This window comes from Lepisosteus platostomus, chromosome 3 (genome assembly GCF_059453375.1).
Source record: "Lepisosteus platostomus isolate fLepPlt1 chromosome 3, fLepPlt1.hap1, whole genome shotgun sequence".
Lineage (NCBI taxonomy): Eukaryota > Metazoa > Chordata > Actinopteri > Semionotiformes > Lepisosteidae > Lepisosteus > Lepisosteus platostomus.
Genome location: NC_142613.1, coordinates 7396884 through 7411869, shown reverse-complemented (window position 1 = coordinate 7411869; position 14986 = coordinate 7396884). Strand labels below are relative to the sequence as shown.

At 36.2% G+C, this 14986-nt stretch overlaps 2 protein-coding genes across 4 annotated transcripts in view; both read right to left on the bottom strand.

The window, feature by feature from the left end:
- Positions 1 to 37: 37 nt before the first annotated feature.
- On the bottom strand, positions 38 to 6305 carry tm2d2 (TM2 domain containing 2). Its single transcript, XM_088624195.1, has 4 exons — positions 5786 to 6305; positions 5461 to 5548; positions 4655 to 4770; positions 38 to 3035 (listed from the first exon to the last, which is right to left on the bottom strand). The coding sequence occupies exons 1-4, from the start codon at positions 5995 to 5997 to the stop codon at positions 2822 to 2824; spliced, it is 630 nt and encodes a 209-aa protein (XP_088480321.1). The 5' UTR covers positions 5998 to 6305; the 3' UTR covers positions 38 to 2821.
- Positions 6306 to 6866: 561 nt separating this feature from the next.
- The window catches only part of plekha2 (pleckstrin homology domain containing A2), a 40691-nt gene continuing 32571 nt past the window's right edge, over positions 6867 to 14986 (bottom strand). For all 3 annotated transcript variants that reach the window (XM_088624189.1, XM_088624188.1, XM_088624187.1), the window contains exons 9-12: positions 14351 to 14421; positions 13721 to 13784; positions 10379 to 10456; positions 6867 to 9667 (exon numbers count right to left, since the gene is read on the bottom strand). In XM_088624189.1, the coding sequence (XP_088480315.1) occupies positions 9314 to 9667; positions 10379 to 10456; positions 13721 to 13784; positions 14351 to 14421 (567 nt within the window). In that variant the 3' untranslated portion in view covers positions 6867 to 9313. The remainder of the gene's footprint in view (positions 9668 to 10378; positions 10457 to 13720; positions 13785 to 14350; positions 14422 to 14986) is intronic.

Here is a 14986-nt window from a genome sequence, read left to right as displayed (position 1 = left end):
CAGTCAATAATTGATTTAAAAAAACATAAGACAACTATTTTTTAAAATAGGTTTTGGTTGTATTTAATAACAAAATTAAGCATAACAGTGCTGCACAGCACATTACTGTCTAGGGGAAGACTTGAGGCATAAACATTACTTACAAACCACAAAAAAAAAGTTTAATGATGACAGCAAAGGGTTTCAAGGCCCCGAGCCCCTTTAAGAGTTGCAGTAACAGGAAAAAAAATGTTCAAGCTTTCGTGCCAAGGAGTTGCATGAGTCTGTTAGCTCATGCTATCCGGCTTTTGAGTTTCTATACAGCGAAGAGAAATGCTGGAATTATCCTGTAATCAGCGCTTTACTTTATCACAGCACCCTAGAGATAGTGTTCACTGTACACAGAAACACTACAGTTATGATGCCTTGCCAAATAAAAACCCCAAGCATTGAGCAGACCCATATAAAAGCATCTCCACCTTTATAGCTTAGTGTTACAAGACTAGACAATCCCCCTGCCACCAGCCTCTTGAAGAATCATGGCATTTTAGGCTGACTTCTTCTTTCTTTTAAACAACTCCCAAAAAAGTGGAATTTGATTAGTTCTGTTATAAAATCAAGCAGCCCTGTGGTTTCACAACAAAAAGGAAAATATGAAACATTTTCAACACAAAAGCACAACGTTCAAATTGGACAGCTTATACAGTAGAATATAAAACTTTATAAATAATACACATACAGTAAACACCTGCAGTGTCTGCACACACACCTCTGCATTCAAACTACCCTTTTTTAATATTAAATATTATTAGTATTATTTTAGAATTTAATTCAGCATGTACACTTAAATTGCTTTTATGTTTTAGTAATTTAGTATGTATTTGCCAGGGCATACAGTAACAGAGGCAGAAATCAGACATCCGCAAATGTTGTTTATATACCCATGTGATAACTTACCTGTACACTATATTGATGCTAATATTGTTAATAAGCAGTAAGAATTTACCTGGATTTCTGTTGCTTACTATCTCTTTGAGAAGCCACAATGTTACACACCTTTGTACTGCAGTTATGCCTGAAAGACCAATAGATGAAGACTAAACACTGTCAGAGGTCCAGTGAGGAAGAATAGCATGCTTGAGGCAATATTCTATAGGTCATTATTACTATTGTTTTGCCACCCACATCTGTTGTGAAAACCATGTTTCTGCAGATTTCTAAAAGGATGAGTGTCCATGCAATACTTCTTAACCAAACAGCAAAACTCTACATCAGTTTCCTTAATGTCAACGAGCTCCCATAATAATAATAATAATAATAATAATAATAATAATAATAATAATAATTATTATAATGTTTCTTTATTATCCCTACACAATTTCTTGCATTAGGAATTTGTCTTTTCGCATACCCCAGCTTTTCTCCATGGAGACACAGACAGGGAGAGAAGCCTGGGGTCAGAGCGCAGGGTCTGCCATTGTACAGTGCCCCTGGAGCAGTTGGGGTTAAGGGCCTTGCTCAGGGGCCCAACAGAGTAGGATTCCTCTGCTGGCTGTGGGATTTGAACCAGCAACCTTCCAGTCACAGGCGCAGATCCTTAGCCACAGAGCAGGACACTGTTCTTCATCAATTTCCCTACGGGATTAATAAAGTATTATCTATCTAAACAAATGACATGTGGTCAATCTACCACAATACAAATGTATTATATCCATAAAAGAAAATCAAATCCTCTCCTAGAAATGCTCAAATGTTGTTATTAGTTGAAAAGCGATGACCTTCGGGATGCAATACCTATTCAAAAAAATACTACTACTGAAACACATTATTACCTGGCATCTGGTTCCCAGATACAGCACTTCAGAACAGGGGCTCCAATGGCGATACAAATAAGCAGAAGAATATATTTTAAAAAAACTATTTTATTAGCATGTCTACCTTCAAATGGAATACCTCGGGATTTATCTCATTTTTCTTACGGAATTTCATTCTTGTTCAGTTGGGCTCCAGTTATAAAAACAAATCATTGGAACAGCTATTAAAGGACATTTTGGAACTTACACTCTTACCATCACAAAATATAAGACTTATGGAAGAAAGTAATAAAACCTGGGTTTTGGATCATTTACAAGTAGTGGCTTGACTTTTAAACCTGCAGCAAACAAAAAACATTCAATTCAAAGGGAAAGAAATGGACCTTGTTGGAATTAAGATCCTCCATTACTAAAACTGTCAAAGTAAAGGAGTAAGTGTAAATAAACCTATATTACACAGACCAAAGCTTTTCACAAAATTACCAGTTTAGACACTCCAGAACCCTATTAGTTTGTCAGTTTATTTGAGCGCCTCCAGTTAAAGCACCTAGACATGCAGTTTTAAAATTAAGACTCAATTCCAACCAGCTTTTGTTTCTTTAAATCTATCGAACTGATCACACTCCTTGCGTTCAGTCTGTACTGGGAAGGACACCAAATCTTTCTTTCTGCGAGATAATCAGCTAATCAATCTTGCGTTTCTAAGAGGGATCCTTGGAACAAGTCAGTGGTCCTAAACTTCAGTGTGTTCCAGAGGCTGTCCTTGATCCAGAAGAAAAACAGCACATGAGAAAGTGTGTGTGGGTGGTGTAAAGCATATTACAGGAGATTTCACACATCTTCAGCGTGTCAAACAGAAGAAGTCGCAAGATATCACAGTGTTACTTTTCCTTTTGCACACTCATTCCATATCCGAGAACTATCATTGCAACACACACCGGTAATTAAGAGACCACTGAAGTTAGTCGCAAAAGCCTCTGCTTCGAAGTTCAGAATATCAAAGCGACTCCTGTCCTCTCCTGCTGTCTTTAATAAAAAGTACACCAGTTGCTGCCATCGCTCGGCATCAGTCCTCCAGTGATAAGAAGGATGAGGTCCACAAACCACCAGATGCCCAGTCCTCCCAAGGTCAGCAGCTTGCCCACAGCTGTGCCCGTGTGGCCCAGACAGAACCGATCCACCCCAAAACAGCCCAGGAAAAAGGAATACAGCAGTGTGGTAATGAAGTAGTGTCCCGTGTACCTGAAACATTAAACAAGTCAGCTCAGTTATGAACACACTCCAAGGTGAAGGATGTGCAGCTGAGCTACTGCACAAGGCTTTCTGTAAAGGAGAGACTTAATGTGATTTAACTATGTGATGCTCATTCTGTCTGAAAACAATACTGATAGCAGAAGGGTTCAAGTGGCATAGGAAAGGGAGGAGATATGTAGTTCAGTTTGGAAACTCTTCTCTTTAACTGGAGAAGGCAGTAAGTAGTATTACGGATGCATGACTGTTAAATTTTCTAAATGCACACGATGGAACAGTAATTGTTTTGATTAAAGCCCAAACCTTGGTAAAAAGGTTTACTTTATACAGGAGGACCATTCCTAAGAAGCAAATGTAAAGAAAGTGACTACTGACTATATTATGACACATGATCTGTGAATATAAACCACAGTTTTAGATTTGTAACTGTTATAACAAGATGCATATTATAAACATACTGAACTACAAAAAGAGGAGACTCTGAAATTACCTGGATATGAATTATTACAAAGGGGAAACACTTTTGTTAGATTCAGTTCTGGTTCAAAATAATTTGATAGTTTTAGAACTATACTATTTTTCTAACATACTATTTTAACCTTAAAGCTGCTTCTGAACTAACATTATTGCAAAGCATATTTAATAAGAAATGTCTCCTCCAAGTGGTCAGAGTAAGAGTTTTTCTTTTTAACCTAGCTGTTACTCTTTAATTACCATGGTTACAATCCTGGACTCCAATAATCATTGTTTATGTCTTCATCTATAACTTATCCTCTTAAAAACTAAGAAACAAATATCAGCTCAGTTACTGGTTATAGTTTTCTTCAAAACTTCTTGTCTACTCATTGAATATTTCACTTGGAGATCTGAAAGTTTAATGTAGGGTTCTCTAATTCTTCAAGTACATTTCGCAAGTCTCTGGAAGTCTTTCTGATAGATGTTTTTAAAAGAGCCTTAAAAACTAGCAAAAAGCTCTTAAACTGGTCCAGATCTCATTAATATTTACAGGACATGAGCCGTTAAGAGCCAAATGGGACTTGCACTCAAAACAACATCTAGAAAAGTGATAAGTAATGATTACTTGATTTGCTTACCTGTTTTGACTTTTGATTAATTTTGTTCTTCGATAACTCGAGCTCTTAGTAGTTGATCAACTGATGAACTGACACAGGGTTGTTGAAACAACCCTGTAGCAGACACGCCCACAGAGGGCATGACATTGTATTGGACACGCCCACATTGGGAATGACATTGTATTGGACATGCCCACTTTGGGAATGACATTGTATTGGACATGCCCACATTGGGACTGACATTGTATTGGGCACGCCCACATTGGGAATGACATTGTATTGGGCATGCCCACAGAGAGTGTTTCTGCCTCCTGCTGAGGTTACATTTCAGGCACCACACCTGAATAACAGCAGCTCTAAAATCAGTAGGGGGTTGATTCCAATTACAAATTCCATCTGACCTTTTAAAAGCTGAAATAAAATTTACAGATACACCCCAAATAGAAAATTAAAATCAAATAGCCTTATTAAGAATGTTAAAATGAAGTGTTCCAGTCTGTGGACAGTTAAATGTAGTGAATTCTATAAAATACTTACTTAATGCAGGGCTCATTCCCCCTCAAAAACTCACGGGGTCCAGCACACTCAATTTTCTCCAGTGCTGTGCACAAAACCTTTGTGTGGTCTACATCTTTGTAAGCTTGCCCACCAAACTGAAAAGAGAAAACAAAATTGAAATGAGTTTCTCTAAAAGAGTATTCTCGTTTGTATTTGAATCACAGAAATCAGATGTTACCTCGAAGTGAAATTTACAAAGGAATCAAAAATAAACATGTGCCAAATCCTAAATGTGACTAAGTGAAAAAAATATATATTTTTTAAATTTCTGTAATGAATGCAATGTATATATTGGCAAATGCATAAATAGCTTACAATAATCTAAGTTAACCTTCACTACAGTATTTAAATACAGTTTACAATGTAAGATTTGAAACTGGGTGATTAGACAAAATAATGATTCTCCTATGTCTTAGTTGCCATTTTGCTTAATATCAATTTATATTATAAAGTATACAGTACATACTGTGTGTATGCATAATGCAAATCACACTGCATTTGTTTAGCATGCTTTAACTTATCTCTTCAGAAGTCAAGAAATTAAGAGTTGTCCTTAAAGCATATAACATTCTAAAAGGCAGGCACACGTAACTAAGTGAGACACGTAGTAAAACCTTAATTCATTAAGAGTCCAAAGACAATTTCAAGACATTATTTAATATATTATTGTTTTTAACAGCAACACTTATCGAATCCTCTTCAACTGTCATGTAGAACTTGAAATGTACCAAAAACGGTCTCTGAGTATTTGGTTCATCTCCAGTATATATATTAAAAATAAAAACCTTCACACATCCATGACCCATCTCCACAAAAGCTGTATGATTTCCAGCATGATCCACTGGCTCCTGACAGTATATGAACTCTTCTGGCCTTTATGGAGAAAGAGAAAAAAACGTGTTTTGTTTTTTATTGGTTCACAGAACTTTGTAAATGTAACATATTTAAGTTTTTCTTTAATGCGAAAACATTTGCCACACGTCATTCAAATTCAAAGTGCAGCACGGACAAATATTATGTTATTTCTTTCATTTATAAGATGCGACTGTGGTACAAATAGAGCTTAGTTGTCTGTTTTTTAAATTGAAGCGTATCAATGCATCAACTTACAGATATTCACAGAGAACTACCGGTGAAGTTGGGTCTTTGTATTCCAAGTCGTTGAAAGGTTCATCCGTTGTGATACGAGATGTAACGTTATTTCCAGATGTGCTACTCTCTATTTGAGAATTTATTTGACCAAAGCACTGTATTAACAACACCGTCAAAAGCAACAAAATCTGCCCGCACAACAAAATATAATTAACCGAAACCCGAGGCATGTTTTTTTTTCCCTCTAGTTCACAACCATCATTTAAAGAACAAACAAACCTATCACTAAAAAAACAGCTGATCTTTAAGTCTTTTGAGACTAAGCGGAAGTAACGACCGCTCTACAAACTACATTGCGCACGTATTAACATTTACCGTGTATTTTAATTTGTCATGATTGTTTAGAAAAATGATTACGGTCATAAATAAATTACAACATAAAGCCCACATAAGAAATAATGTTTTTTTAAACCAATATCACGCTTTCAGTCAGATTCATCCTCCATCTTGCGAATGGAGGATATGTCGTCATTACATTAGGGCGGAAACAGGAAGACGATGCCTGAGAAGAAGAAAAAATACTGTATATATTTTAGAATTTATGCCACTAGGTTGGATTCTGCTTTGTACTCGTTGCTTACTGGGTTAGTCTCCAGCTCCCTCCCGTGACACTGAATTGGAAGAAGCTGTTAGAAAATGGATATGTGTATTTATATACATACCTTTTACAGTACAGTATCCTAATCCTAAATATACAAAACCTTAAAGATGAGCATAATGTTTCACGTGTTTTATAAACTAATAAATGTACTACATTTATTCACAAACGTAACTATTTTCTGATTAATCTTTCAAATAAAACGATTCTTAAGTAAACAAATGTAGGCTTGCATTTAAAAAAAAAAGATTAGCATGTCAATGCTAAAATTTTTTTAGAATTCTAAATTACAGGTTTATCTTACTATGAATCAAAAGTACAGCATGCGTGTAAATATATTTGTGTGTGTGTTTATTACGTCTTCATATTCCACTTTTGTGCTACTTTTATTGTGGCTTAACTTTCCTGCTAAACGGCTAATGCAAACGACACATACAAAAGTTAAAGAACACAGGAAGCTTTAATGTTTTCACATTGTTCAATTTCTGTACATTGTACTGTAGCGAAAGAGTTAAATTCATTAAGATGTATTAGAAAAACACAGCAAAGCACAAAACCATATAACATCACACTTTAAGGTTACTGGGGAGTTCACTAGATACTGTACATTCAGGAAGGCAAGAATATTGAACTTTTTCATTATCATACTTGCTTTACAAAAATGCACAAAATGAAGAGCAAATTGAAAATAAGAAATGTAACAATTTACAACATTTAAATGTGTGTGAGCAATGTTTCCTAATAGCTCAAGTTGACAATATTACCTAAATTTTAAAAAGTACAAAGATGTTTGCTGCACACAAGGCTAGTACAGTTTATTTTTCATAAGTGGAAGGAGAATGCTGTATAGCTCCATACTATAAACAGAAAAGGAGTGCTCAAATTTAGCAAAAGTGCTCAAATAAAAAAACCCACTTTATTTAACTGTTTTTTATGTACAGTAAGCTTGTAAACGATTTCACTTTTGTATACATTGATATTTTGAGTCTACTAGTCTATAAATAAAAACTTCCTTCATTTCATTATCTTATTTCTAATTCTAAAAAGACAATGACATGATAATTATGGAGTAGGTAGACAGGCCCACTTTTTGCTTTCTTGAACACAAAAGAGATTATGGTCCAATGTTATGGTACAATACGCTTCAGACTGATAATAGGAACACTAAGACGGGTTAAAGAAGAGGAATCAAGTTTTCGAGATGCATTAATGTGTATTGAATGAATGAAAAGAGAAAAGGGAGTAGACCATCTTTAGTCACACTAAAAAAAATCCAACACTGAACTTACAGAACCGGAATATAATATGGAAACCAAAAGGCTGTTTATTCATAGTTGTCAGTTTTCTAAAGTCAAAACCAGAGCTTTAGATGTAGCTGATTAATGAAGGTAATACTATGAATGCATGGTAATAGCTAGTATCATTTTCAGAACAGAAAACTCAGGTGTGTACTACTGTATGTGCAAAAGCAGGCATCAATACTGTACTCCTTTTGAAAGTTTTTTAAGTACCATTTGGCTCGTTGTTTAATTTAGCATGAGAGGATCTTGTAAAATACCAACCATGTTCAAGCACGATAGCGGTCTTTATTGTACCATGGAAATACTAAATATGTCCAGCATGTACTGAACATAATTAACATTGCTAATGTGCAGTGGCTAAAGGAAACAAGATGCCACATACTAGAAATTGGACTAAAGAAAAAACATGATATGTTTTGTTGACTGAGGTACGCTGAACCTCAGCCTCATGACTGAGATAATTGGCCCAGTTAAATATCCCAAAAATAGGTGTATTGAACTGGAGTGTCTGTCAGAAGTACAGTAGATAGTATTTTCCCTGCCTCTGTATTTTATGTACCAATCCATTCTTATAGGATGATTCCAAGGTTTTTAAAAAATGAAATAGTAAAACAAAAATCAAGGAAATTAAGTTTGGCTGATTCTATCTTGATTTTGACATAAAATAGAATTCTGGCATGCCCACATTGGGATTTAAATGAAATCGCAATTGTTATGCATCATGGAATTAAATTAAACATAGCCATACTTTTTACTTAAAGTTTTTCCTGTTTATTTTCACACGTACCTTAAAGAGAAAAGTTACAGGTATACGGATAACAGTTATTTCTTCAACATGTATACATGAAAAAGAAGTATATAAAAATAGCTTAGCAGCTCTTAAACTTTCAGTTCTCCCAGGTTCATTAACTTAACCAATGAACGCCTTCTGTACATTAGGGCACCCTAGCTGGCTGCTGGATATGCCTTTTTCACTTGAAGTATCAAGTTCATAAAAGAGAATCTTACATTTAGTGCTCAAAATGGGAAAAAAGGACAAACCAGTTATGATTAGGTACCATGAAGCCTCGCTTTTCTGCTGTACCTTAATAAATAAATGAACTGCTCTAGCTCAGCCTTTACGTCAAGCTCGATGCTGCCACACATGAGTTTGCTGGAGCTATGTACTGTATGTCAAATTCTTTAATGCCGTGTTTGTGTCTTTGTCGGGCTGATGTCGCAATCGTCTGTTGAAAGCAAAGCCAGAAATCGCATTTACATAAAAAAAAAAACTTAAGCTCTGTAAAGGAAAACAAACTTAAGATTTTTAAAAGTACGCTTTCTCAGGTTGCACGATGGGAAAGGAAAATTTGCTGTTTAAGCGGCCAAACCAGGTTTTTGTTTTACATTGTATCAGTATAGAGGCGATTAAAAAAGAAATAAAAAAGCTCAGTTCCTGCGTCAGGATTTGCCACTTGTGAATCAGTCTATTTTGCCACCCTCTTAGCCAAGCGAACTTCTGAGATTTCCTGATGGAGGGTAGGCTCTACCTTCTTTCTGATTCCTCCCTCACAACATTATAGGGGTCAACCCCCTGCGAGCCTCGGGCTACACGTCGGTGGTACGAATGCCATCGTCGTCGACGTTGAAGGGGAAGATCTTTTCACTGGGTGGCTGTGGCTGGGAGCGATGCCGCCGGCGTTTGCCCAGCGAGTCCTGGTCCTCGCTCTCTCCCTTGTGCACAGTGGGCAGAGAGCTGAACTGGCCTGTTACTTCCTCCACAGACGTCATCTCTGGGCTGGCTTTGCTGACTGCAGAAGGCACCGGTGTCCAGGGCTGCCAAGATGGCGCCACCGAGCTGGACTTGACAAGAGGTGCCTTCTTGTCTTCCCGGCCTTGCCAGCCGCGGGCACCGCCACTCTGGTACCTATACAGCGAGGAGGAACGAGTGAAACCTGAATCCTGAGGATAGAAGAACAGGAAGGAAAATAATTAATGGAGCACACAACGGACAAAAACAAGGGCATCAGAGTAAATTTCTTAGCTTAGTAAACCCCAGATCACACCTTCTCCCTCAACTCATGAGGGACAAATATCAAATGTGCTAGCTGATGTCTGTTTTCCGAATCCTCTCCTACCCAAATGGAAAGTCACTATTTAGTCATTGTTATAATTTTGCTATTGACGAGGGATTTCAAGGTTTGATTGCATACACGCTTAAAATCAGCACTAGTTTCTGCTTGTTAAAATCTTAGAGAGCCATACTGAAATATTTATTAAAGACTGAATTGTATATTCCACAGCGCCATAGGTTAATTTCCAAGTCAGACATATTTAGACCATATTTTTGCAACTTCAAATTTAGTGAAGCACATTTTTACATTTAATGTCCATTCTAAAAGCATCCCCTTAAAATTAAAACATAAAAAAGTTATTTAATTTACAGAATTCTTCAAAGAGGGGTCTGCAGCAGTTCTCATTTTTCCAGTAACAGGTTACCTTTGAGAAACTGAAAAGGATACAGATGGGTATTTTACAGATATATTGCATTGATTTACTGTACAAGCAGGCTCATAAAACAACAGATCAAGTTCATAATCTTGAAAAGGTTATCAGATGGGTACTGTACTTTACGTATACATTGCGTGGATTTACTATATAATCAACCAGTACCTTTACAGGTCCTCTTAGAGCTTGGATTGCCCCAGAGATAGCCTTAATCCAGCCATGCATGTCCTCTGGAGTGTAGGTCTATAATATAAAAACACAACATGTACAAATTGTCACAATCACAAATCACAAAATACGATTGTTAAGTTTCCCATATTCTAATAATAAGAACAAATTAAGAAAAATACTGATATCAGAATAGGAAGAGTCCCAGCTGAAGTTTCAAACACCCTATTTCATTTGAGCTTCCAAAGAAGAGTTCATTTGTTCTTATTGAGAAGCTGTTTATCCCCCAAAAGAAAGGAAGTTACATTTAAAAAGACAACAAAAACTGGTTTATTTTATATTGTTAAATGCACACTAAATATTTGAAAAACACTTTAATGTTAACATTTTGCCAAAACAAACCTTTTCAATTGAATAATGTAATGATGACCAACAGATCAAGTTCAAGAATTAATCTTAGACTGGTAACTAAACCATTACTTTGTCTCAAAGGTTTTGTATGTATCAGCAAGGCTCTCAATAAATAGTTCTGTACACAGTAGATATGGTTCCATTGTTGTTGTTTTTTAATATTGTGTTTCTTAAGCTGCAGTACTAAGACCTCAACACTAGATGGTAGTATTTGATTAGTCAACATATTCTCTGGTCACCTACACTCAAATAATATGAAATTGAAAGGCAGAAACGTTCAACACATCTTCAAAGTTTTAAGAAATATTGCTAGATTGTAAATAATTAAGCGCCCATAACATTCTTTCTATATCAGCTGCACTGTGCTATGTCTAAAACAGAAGACATGTTTAACTTGATTAGTTGCATAGAATATTATAAGATAAGATCAGATAAGATCACTTTATTAGCCATATACAATTTCTTGCATTAGGAATTCATCTTTTCGCATACCCTAGCTGGCTCTACATGAGACACAGACAGACAGACAGGGAGAGAAGCTTGGTGCAGAGTGCAGGGTCAGCCATTGTACAGCACCCCTGGAGCAGTTGGGGTTAAGGGCCTTGCTCAGGGGCCCAACGGAGTAGGATTCCTCTGCCGGCCACAGGATTTGAACAGGCAACCTTCCAGCCACATGCACAGATCCTTAGCCACAGAGCCACCTTATTATATTATGTTATTACATATTATGTTCTGACATCAAATTCGAGTTGAACACAAATAGCAATATTTTTGGTAATCTACAGTATGTCACAATGCACCTGTTATGCAAGTTTAATAGATAAATGTTGAGATAACTGACATGCAAACATACAAGATAAAATTTCACTTCCACCCTCACATTACCATTAAAAATTCCAGGTAAAAATGAAGGCACTGGCCTGGAAAATCTTGCAGTTATAAGATATTGGAGATATAAAGAAATAGTTTGTATGAAGGGAATGACAAACTCTTCATAGTGCGTCAAGTCCACCATATACTTCTATGCTGACCTTGACTTTGGCTTGGAAGCAACTCATTGCTTTGGACCAAAAACCAAATGTCTTGCAGTATAAACATATTGTCACAGCACCAGCTCTGAAAATGACATAATATTTATCAGTCGTTTTTTTTCTTCTTTCTTACAACATCTTGCACTGCAAAGCTGACAAAACAATTTCCGTAGCACATCTCCCGTACAGAGTAACAGGAAAAAAAAAAAGAAATGAAACTTCCTCGTTTAGGTACAGTGTGCTGAGCATGGTTAAATTTAGCCTACAAAGCCTACAGTTACACCAGTATCTGAGTCAGTCAAGCTATCTGAATTAGCCTTCATCCTCAAGGGACTGTCAGGATGCTGTTTTGTTTCTCTAATGAATAAAAACGACCGTTGCTGGAGACATGGTGTTGTTAACTCCACACATGGGCAATGGAGCATTTTAAAAAAATAATCTGTTTTTCTGTAAACACAGATGGAAGGAAACATGCACCAAGTAAACAGGCCTTGAGCTGTCACCCAGTTTCGGACTGACTGTTGCTGAGGCCTTGAAGATAAACACAGGTGCATGTCTGCAATACAGCCAGACGTAGCGTCAGAAAAAGTACAGTCAAACCACGTTCAGAAAGAAAGCAGAACTTGGTTACGGGTCTGCCTTAGGATTTCATTTACATGTTTAAGAAAAGGTATTTTTTGCACACCATTTTGTTATTTGTACTGTAAATTACTTTTCTGTGCTTCATTTTCAATCTTGACTGCTAAATATTTATGATGTGCTTTACACAAACCAAACCGTTCAGCTTTTTGTTCCGTTTTTTCTTCTGCTTAAGCAGAGTTTAAGAGAAACCAGCTTCATCAGAAATACAGCTTCATTAAAATATGGGTGTTTTCCAGAACTAATGTTACGAGAATCCAAAACCAGCTGGGAAATTCACCTGGAGAATGTGGAAATTGTTTATTTGGGGAATGGCAATGTTCAGATAAGTGGGTTCACACCCTTTTTTAGTTTTCACACAGAGCTTCGTGATCTTCACCAGACCAGCATTGCTACAGTAGCTAGCCAGACTACCAGACGGAGAGCTTTTCTCAGCTCCATTTGGCGTTCGGCATTTTGTCACTCTTGTATCACAGGGCTACCCGGGATAATACAGTAGAGGGCTATACGTCAATCAGTCTCTTAATCTGCAAGTGTCACATTTTCCAAAATTACGTCAACAAAACATTTTCTACTGATGTGAAGCCACCATACCACAGTATTAGTTCACTTTGCAAATAAAACTCCCTCCCCAGTGCCCACGTTATGATTGAAAAGACAGAAAAAACCTCAGTCTTAAATTATTCTGTTCTAGTCATTTGCTCCAGTGGAAGAACCTGAACATTAAGCTACTGCCCACACCCTGCTGAAGACCCCATTCACCAGCATTCTTCTGACCAAATTCTCCTCAATAATAAAAAATAAATAAATCTGGTGACCATTATTGCAATAGTGTGCATCTTCTACCACGTTTTGCAAAAGAAAGGAATACATTAAAACAATCACAATAGTTTAAACATTTCTATTTGCCTGAGTAAAAAAAAAAATCCTTCACACACAATACAGCAAAAAGCCATACAGAAGTGTATTTTTTAGATTTTACAGCACACCCTCTTAGACTTTTTTAAAAGAGTTTAAGCTTGATTCATGGATAATTTTTGGTGTGATTCACTTGCATTATTCTCAAGTTTTTTGTTCCTGTAGTTGCCAATATTTTTTAAGATTTTCATATTCCATGGTGTGTTTATTATTCACAGAGGGTGTTTTATACAAGAAGGGGGCTTTTTGAAAGTTTTACGATGTGCCTAAGCATGTGTGTACTAACCATAGACATGAAACTGACATGTTGTGAAAAATGCATCACATTCAGTCCTCTTACCTGGATGTAGAACACTCTAGAGCTAGTTATGATTTCAAATAGGTTGTCCCTCATTAGCAGCTCTCTAAAAAGATGACAAGAAAAATTCTAGATCAATACACAGTGTTTAAAATACAACAACACATATACATGCATCTGTAATTATATGGATAGAACAGACAACCTGTCTTCAATAGGTAATGTACTGTACCTAAAATCTAATAATTTCTAATGGCAATATGCGTTTTACATTCTCAGATGAAAAAAGACAAATGTGTAAACAGGAACTTGACTGTCACAAATAAAAAGTTTTGGTATTGTCCTAATGCCTGGAATCACAGGGGAAATTTTATTGTGAAGGATTAACCAAAATGTTGTACATCAAGAAAGAGGCTAAAATCAAAGCAATGTAATGTGCCTGAAATGAAGCCCTCGGAGTACCCATCCTGCTTGATTTATGAGATTTACAGACATCGGTGAGTAAAGCCCTGTAAAATATATTTTAACTTACTAATTTAACAAAGCATTTGGCAAATTTGATCACTAAGATTAAATTGGATGCAAAAGGCAATTTGGCTCTTAGAGATGACTAACGCATGGCAGTAATTCAAGAATTTCATAGCTTAACCTCAAATGTGGAAGTGTTCTTACCCTGATTTGACAAGGCATTCATGCACTTTCTGAATATCCTTCAAGAGGATTGAGCGAAGGGGATCCTTGTCCTGTAAATAGGTCAGCAATATTAGCACAACCTGGCTACACAGCTATAAATCTACCAACTGCATCTGTTTAAAGTTTTTTTTCCATATAAGGTATATGAAAATATTATTTTCATATAAACACTTGCACTCTTAAATTTCTGAATTTAAAAGAAAGAGGAGAGGTTCTGAATTTCTTCCAGCCAGCATTTTGTATGGTGCACTTTTGCCCTTATCAGACATGATTATTTAAGGTCCTTAATTTTAGAATTCCAAAGATAAGGTCAATAGAATGTCTCTTTCTTTAAAAATTGGACTCAAATTCAATATATATTTTATCTAGATATCGTAGTGTATAGATAATCAGATTCTACCCTGATCTTCAGTTGCAAATGGATATCCAATTGCAATATGCAGCAATACTTGAGGTCCTGCTGTTGTTAAAAATGGCTTGGTTCTAAAAACATTTTAAATCCTTCATCTCCTCCTAAGCTTCTTGCAGTTATTTTCCCAAATCTAAACCATAAATTTAATAAAACTGTTATAAATCAGTGTACAGTAGATATGTGTGACAGCATGTTAAAATATC